This window comes from Brassica oleracea, chromosome C4 (genome assembly GCF_000695525.1).
Source record: "Brassica oleracea var. oleracea cultivar TO1000 chromosome C4, BOL, whole genome shotgun sequence".
In the NCBI taxonomy this organism is placed as follows: domain Eukaryota; kingdom Viridiplantae; phylum Streptophyta; class Magnoliopsida; order Brassicales; family Brassicaceae; genus Brassica; species Brassica oleracea.
This window is the reverse complement of record NC_027751.1, coordinates 41,151,489-41,158,842: the sequence shown is the minus strand read 5'-3', so window position 1 is coordinate 41,158,842 and position 7,354 is coordinate 41,151,489. Positions and strand designations below refer to the sequence as shown.

General features: G+C 52.8%; 1 protein-coding gene across 1 annotated transcript; it reads left to right on the top strand.

Moving 5' to 3' along the window:
• The first annotated feature begins 5,868 nt into the window (after positions 1–5,868).
• LOC106341437 lies at positions 5,869–6,899 on the top strand. Its single transcript, XM_013780210.1, has 3 exons — positions 5,869–6,003; positions 6,081–6,425; positions 6,496–6,899. The coding sequence occupies exons 1-3, from the start codon at positions 5,898–5,900 to the stop codon at positions 6,780–6,782; spliced, it is 738 nt and encodes a 245-aa protein (XP_013635664.1). The 5' UTR covers positions 5,869–5,897; the 3' UTR covers positions 6,783–6,899.
• Positions 6,900–7,354: the final 455 nt, after the last annotated feature.

Below are 7,354 nucleotides of genomic sequence, written 5' to 3'. Positions count from 1 at the left end.
TGCTTCCCATAGTTGTCCATAACTTTATGGACGAAGTGGTGATAGATAAAGAGCGTCTTATCGGAATTCCAGTTGAATTCTTGCTGAAAAAAAAACACAATTAGTAGAAAATTTATATTAAAGATTAAAATTATAAGTAAAAAATTAAAATACTTACTGCAAACTGACGAAACCACAGATGCTACTTGTCGGTAGGGAAGTCAGTGAAAGTCGGATGTCGCTTGTCGAGGGCCGAGTACATCATACGGTTGATCCATCCGCTGAACCCGTTCCCGGATCGGTTGAACCTAATAAAAAGAACAAACGCTTAATAATGAATCAAATTTTAATGAAAAAAAATGTTTAATTACCATGTTTGACCCCGTCCATGTGGATACGGAGTGAGATAGGGAAGATAGTCACGACCGGGCTGTCGAACCAACTCCGCAACACTCATCCGTCCCGGAGGATCTGGAGGAGCAGGAACGGGTGCAGCAGCGGGAGCAGGAACGGGTGCAGCAGCGGGAGCAGGAGCGGGTGCAGCAGCGGGAGCAGGAGCGGGTGCAGCAGCGGGAGCAGGAGCGGGTGCAGCAGCGGGAGCAGGAGCGGGTGCAGCAGCGGGAGCAGGAGCGGGTGCAGCAGCGGGAGCAGGAGCGGGTGCAGCAGCGGGAGCAGGAGCGGGTGCAGCAGCGGGAGCAGGAGCGGGTGCAGCAGCGGGAGCAGGAGCGGGTGCAGCAGCGGGAGCAGGAGCGGGTGCAGCAGCGGGAGCAGGAGCGGGTGCAGCAGCGGGAGCAGGAGCGGGTGCAGCAGCGGGAGCAGGAGCGGGTGCAGCAGCGGGAGCAGGAGCGGGTGCAGCAGCGGGAGCAGGAGCGGGTGCAGCAGCGGGAGCAGGAGCGGGTGCAGCAGCGGGAGCAGGAGCGGGTGCAGCAGCGGGAGCAGGAGCGGGTGCAGCAGCGGGAGCAGGAGCGGGTGCAGCAGCGGGAGCAGGAGCGGGTGCAGCAGCGGGAGCAGGAGCGGGTGCAGCAGCGGGAGCAGGAGCGGGTGCAGCAGCGGGAGCAGGAGCGGGTGCAGCAGCGGGAGCAGGAGCGGGTGCAGCAGCGGGAGCAGGAGCGGGTGCAGCAGCGGGAGCAGGAGCGGGTGCAGCAGCGGGAGCAGGAGCGGGTGCAGCAGCGGGAGCAGGAGCGGGTGCAGCAGCGGGAGCAGGAGCGGGTGCAGCAGCGGGAGCAGGAGCGGGTGCAGCAGCGGGAGCAGGAGCGGGTGCAGCAGCGGGAGCAGGAGCGGGTGCAGCAGCGGGAGCAGGAGCGGGTGCAGCAGCGGGAGCAGGAGCGGGTGCAGCAGCGGGAGCAGGAGCGGGTGCAGCAGCGGGAGCAGGAGCGGGTGCAGCAGCGGGAGCAGGAGCGGGTGCAGCAGCGGGAGCAGGAGCGGGTGCAGCAGCGGGAGCAGGAGCGGGTGCAGCAGCGGGAGCAGGAGCGGGTGCAGCAGCGGGAGCAGGAGCGGGTGCAGCAGCGGGAGCAGGAGCGGGTGCAGCAGCGGGAGCAGGAGCGGGTGCAGCAGCGGGAGCAGGAGCGGGTGCAGCAGCGGGAGCAGGAGCGGGTGCAGCAGCGGGAGCAGGAGCGGGTGCAGCAGCGGGAGCAGGAGCGGGTGCAGCAGCGGGAGCAGGAGCGGGTGCAGCAGCGGGAGCAGGAGCGGGTGCAGCAGCGGGAGCAGGAGCGGGTGCAGCAGCGGGAGCAGGAGCGGGTGCAGCAGCGGGAGCAGGAGCGGGTGCAGCAGCGGGAGCAGGAGCGGGTGCAGCAGCGGGAGCAGGAGCGGGTGCAGCAGCGGGAGCAGGAGCGGGTGCAGCAGCGGGAGCAGGAGCGGGTGCAGCAGCGGGAGCAGGAGCGGGTGCAGCAGCGGGAGCAGGAGCGGGTGCAGCAGCGGGAGCAGGAGCGGGTGCAGCAGCGGGAGCAGGAGCGGGTGCAGCAGCGGGAGCAGGAGCGGGTGCAGCAGCGGGAGCAGGAGCGGGTGCAGCAGCGGGAGCAGGAGCGGGTGCAGCAGCGGGAGCAGGAGCGGGTGCAGCAGCGGGAGCAGGAGCGGGTGCAGCAGCGGGAGCAGGAGCGGGTGCAGCAGCGGGAGCAGGAGCGGGTGCAGCAGCGGGAGCAGGAGCGGGTGCAGCAGCGGGAGCAGGAGCGGGTGCAGCAGCGGGAGCAGGAGCGGGTGCAGCAGCGGGAGCAGGAGCGGGTGCAGCAGCGGGAGCAGGAGCGGGTGCAGCAGCGGGAGCAGGAGCGGGTGCAGCAGCGGGAGCAGGAGCGGGTGCAGCAGCGGGAGCAGGAGCGGGTGCAGCAGCGGGAGCAGGAGCGGGTGCAGCAGCGGGAGCAGGAGCGGGTGCAGCAGCGGGAGCAGGAGCGGGTGCAGCAGCGGGAGCAGGAGCGGGTGCAGCAGCGGGAGCAGGAGCGGGTGCAGCAGCGGGAGCAGGAGCGGGTGCAGCAGCGGGAGCAGGAGCGGGTGCAGCAGCGGGAGCAGGAGCGGGTGCAGCAGCGGGAGCAGGAGCGGGTGCAGCAGCGGGAGCAGGAGCGGGTGCAGCAGCGGGAGCAGGAGCGGGTGCAGCAGCGGGAGCAGGAGCGGGTGCAGCAGCGGGAGCAGGAGCGGGTGCAGCAGCGGGAGCAGGAGCGGGTGCAGCAGCGGGAGCAGGAGCGGGTGCAGCAGCGGGAGCAGGAGCGGGTGCAGCAGCGGGAGCAGGAGCGGGTGCAGCAGCGGGAGCAGGAGCGGGTGCAGCAGCGGGAGCAGGAGCGGGTGCAGCAGCGGGAGCAGGAGCGGGTGCAGCAGCGGGAGCAGGAGCGGGTGCAGCAGCGGGAGCAGGAGCGGGTGCAGCAGCGGGAGCAGGAGCGGGTGCAGCAGCGGGAGCAGGAGCGGGTGCAGCAGCGGGAGCAGGAGCGGGTGCAGCAGCGGGAGCAGGAGCGGGTGCAGCAGCGGGAGCAGGAGCGGGTGCAGCAGCGGGAGCAGGAGCGGGTGCAGCAGCGGGAGCAGGAGCGGGTGCAGCAGCGGGAGCAGGAGCGGGTGCAGCAGCGGGAGCAGGAGCGGGTGCAGCAGCGGGAGCAGGAGCGGGTGCAGCAGCGGGAGCAGGAGCGGGTGCAGCAGCGGGAGCAGGAGCGGGTGCAGCAGCGGGAGCAGGAGCGGGTGCAGCAGCGGGAGCAGGAGCGGGTGCAGCAGCGGGAGCAGGAGCGGGTGCAGCAGCGGGAGCAGGAGCGGGTGCAGCAGCGGGAGCAGGAGCGGGTGCAGCAGCGGGAGCAGGAGCGGGTGCAGCAGCGGGAGCAGGAGCGGGTGCAGCAGCGGGAGCAGGAGCGGGTGCAGCAGCGGGAGCAGGAGCGGGTGCAGCAGCGGGAGCAGGAGCGGGTGCAGCAGCGGGAGCAGGAGCGGGTGCAGCAGCGGGAGCAGGAGCGGGTGCAGCAGCGGGAGCAGGAGCGGGTGCAGCAGCGGGAGCAGGAGCGGGTGCAGCAGCGGGAGCAGGAGCGGGTGCAGCAGCGGGAGCAGGAGCGGGTGCAGCAGCGGGAGCAGGAGCGGGTGCAGCAGCGGGAGCAGGAGCGGGTGCAGCAGCGGGAGCAGGAGCGGGTGCAGCAGCGGGAGCAGGAGCGGGTGCAGCAGCGGGAGCAGGAGCGGGTGCAGCAGCGGGAGCAGGAGCGGGTGCAGCAGCGGGAGCAGGAGCGGGTGCAGCAGCGGGAGCAGGAGCGGGTGCAGCAGCGGGAGCAGGAGCGGGTGCAGCAGCGGGAGCAGGAGCGGGTGCAGCAGCGGGAGCAGGAGCGGGTGCAGCAGCGGGAGCAGGAGCGGGTGCAGCAGCGGGAGCAGGAGCGGGTGCAGCAGCGGGAGCAGGAGCGGGTGCAGCAGCGGGAGCAGGAGCGGGTGCAGCAGCGGGAGCAGGAGCGGGTGCAGCAGCGGGAGCAGGAGCGGGTGCAGCAGCGGGAGCAGGAGCGGGTGCAGCAGCGGGAGCAGGAGCGGGTGCAGCAGCGGGAGCAGGAGCGGGTGCAGCAGCGGGAGCAGGAGCGGGTGCAGCAGCGGGAGCAGGAGCGGGTGCAGCAGCGGGAGCAGGAGCGGGTGCAGCAGCGGGAGCAGGAGCGGGTGCAGCAGCGGAGTGTCTATTTTATTAGAACTTCTCTAAACTAATAATATCATGATTTTGATATTTTTAATTAAAAATTAATTTATAAAAACTTAGTTTCTTTGACAAAACAAACAAACTTAGTTTGATCTAAAAACTAATTTAGGACAAAAACTTCTTATTTATTAAGTTATTAATTTTCATACATAAAAATTACAAAACTTATTACGTATCTATTTTTAATTATTTTACAGTAATTTAATTTCAATTATATATTCAAAATCCCTTTTTATTGTTTTTATGTTTAGAACTTTAATATTTACTTAAAATAACCATTTAAATCTTTATAATGAAACAATACTTGTATGTAATATAAAATATATCATGCCTTTTAACAAAAAAAAAACTAAAATTTATTTCGAAAATATATATATGCAAATTCTAAAGGCAGACTAGAGTTTTTTTACGTTTGGCCTCCACCATTGTCTAATTGAATTTTGGAAAAACAAAACTCAAAATTATATATTTTGGAAGTGGAAATAATAAAGCTGGGTGTCACACTAGTCAAATCAAACACCCTTAAATTTAAATGGGTAACTTTAATTTAAATGGTTATTTTCATGGGTAAAACAAATTTAAATGGTTAGCCTTTTTTGTTAAATTTAGAAACATTACACAACAGGATGAAAAAGTTAGTTATGTGAAGATTACTTAAAATTATTTAGTGTAATTGTTTATAATTTTCTATGCATGACCACATTCGTTGAGAATGGTGGGTGGATGTTAGGTACAATTTATTAATGTAACTCTTTATAAAACAACAAAATAGTAGTTTTTTTTTTTGCACAACAAAATAGTAGATTCTGATGCATTCTTTTGCTATTATTATAATAAAATAAACAAATAAAAGAGAGAAAGATAGAAAATTGATGAGAACCATTTCTATTTTGAGAAACTATCTGTTGAAATTTTTTACCCTCACTTGTTTTATTAGTATTTGTTAATCAGGAACATCACTTTCACTGACGACTCACAAAAGCATATGATACATCCTCACATCCCAGTACACGTTATTTTCGTCAAAAGTAACGGACTTATAAACTAAAACGCTTTAGAAAGGAAAGAAAGTCTGTTACCACAAGATTTGTAGTAACAAGCGCTTAATCCATAATATTTAATAACTATATTATTTTTTGAAAATTTGTATGAATAATTTTAAGAATCCAAATATATAACCTTTCATGATAATTTATGTATTCAAATCAAAAATTTCGAAATCATTTTTCAAATATTATATCCTTATCTATTCAGCAGCTATTGCACTACAACAAAACATAGTGAATTCTAACCAATTTTCTGACCACATAAATTGGTCAAATATGTTTCCGACCATAAAATAACCATTTAATGACGATTAGAATAAGTGGACAAAAAGTGGTCGGAAATTACCACAAACAAAACTGGTTAAAAATTGGTTGTGATTAAATTTTGACCACTATACGATCGTCAGAATTTGTGCCCAATTTTGACCACTTTAGGAGAAAATATATACACGATCAATTACAGCGTAAATTAATTCGCTTTGTTAGAGTTAATTTGGTCTGCATAGTTATTTATGTTCCAATGTGCCAAATGAATTTAACTGAGTGTCAGTAAATTGTAACTGCCGAAGCCTTTGTTTCAAATATAGAAAGATTCTATATGGTGAAAAAAGTTATATGAGTAAAAATAACTAGTTGAAGCAATTTGCATAGAACACTCTCTGTATATAAACATATATTAAACGAGTGAGGGTTGTAATCAAACCAACAAAACATATACTTAATATTTTTTTCTTAAGAAAGAGAGAATGTTAACGCACAAATCTGGGAAGCTTGAGATACAATCTCCAGCAGACGAATTCATCAAATATTTTATCAGAAAGAAAAGTCATGTTTCATTCTTTTATGCTGCTGGTAAATGATAAACTCTTCCAGCTTTCATTTCATATTCTCTTGATCATCAATTAATTGCTATATATGTTTGACTGTAGAGGACTTGAAGTTCGAAATTTTGTCGGCGGATATTGCGAGCAGAACCGTTACCGTGACCATACTTGGGACCTTAATTTCAAAAAGCTACAAAATGGTCAAAGCAACATTCACCGTCGCTCCTAGGGAGGAAGACATTACAAAAAGCTGCCTGGAGTACACCTTCGAGTTCAACGAGATTAACAATTACATCGGAATAACAGTGATCGTCGAATCTCTACTCACGTACATCTTAATAAGCGATGGCAATAATATTAATGGTGATAATTTTAAGTACAACTCCTTCGACGCTGGGTATCCGGCGGAAGAATGCTTTAAACGTTACGTCAACGAATTTAGCGATGATGGTAAACTTTTCTGCTTAGTTTTCTTCATATTTCTATTTTCAAACCCTAACTTTTTTATGCTCACCAAAAGATGACGTGCGCATGGAGAACGCGAATAATCAGAAAAGGATATTTACGGTGAGTTTCAGGAACGCTCCTAACTTGGCGGACGATATGTACGATGATGATGAAAGTATTTTCCAGATGATGGAAGTAACCGTCACTATCACCCCTAAGAAAGGTGATAACAACCGTAGCTGCGTGAAATGGACCATCAAGGTCGAGAAGGTTGATGATAACGAGGAAGAATCAGGCGTCTTTCTCATAACAGCCGATCATATCCGTGAGACTATTATGTTTGCAATTAAGACTCTTTAAAAATGTTATAGATCGAAAGGTTCATCTACATATAGGGCCGTCTAAATAAGTGGCACGTATATCTATTTATATGTCTATGTTGCCTGAATTTCTTATAACAGTTTGTATTTGGGGATGGATGACCTTACGCTCGATGAATAATATATCGATATTTTCATATTTCTGATGGACGGACCAATGATTATAATACATCAAAAAGGCTAATTCAATATATCGATTTGCATATTATTGTTGCTTGTTGGACTGTTGGTTTATCATTGACCAAACGTATAAGAATCGAGAATCTTAAATACATCAGAAAAAATAAATTTGAAATGCAGATACAAGCAAGTTCCCATATACAGGCAAATTAAATAATAGATAGTTTTTAACCGAAGAGACATTGATAATTGGTAGAGTATCTATCATCCATAACTTTTTTCTTGACAAATGACCGAAAAAATAAAAGTTAAGTAATATATATTTAGTAACAAGACTTAATTAAATTTGTTATTACTCACGACCATGATTAGCGTAAAGAGAAAGAGAAGAGCTTTTATGGTAGAGGAAGAAGACGAAGAAGCTCCGGAGGA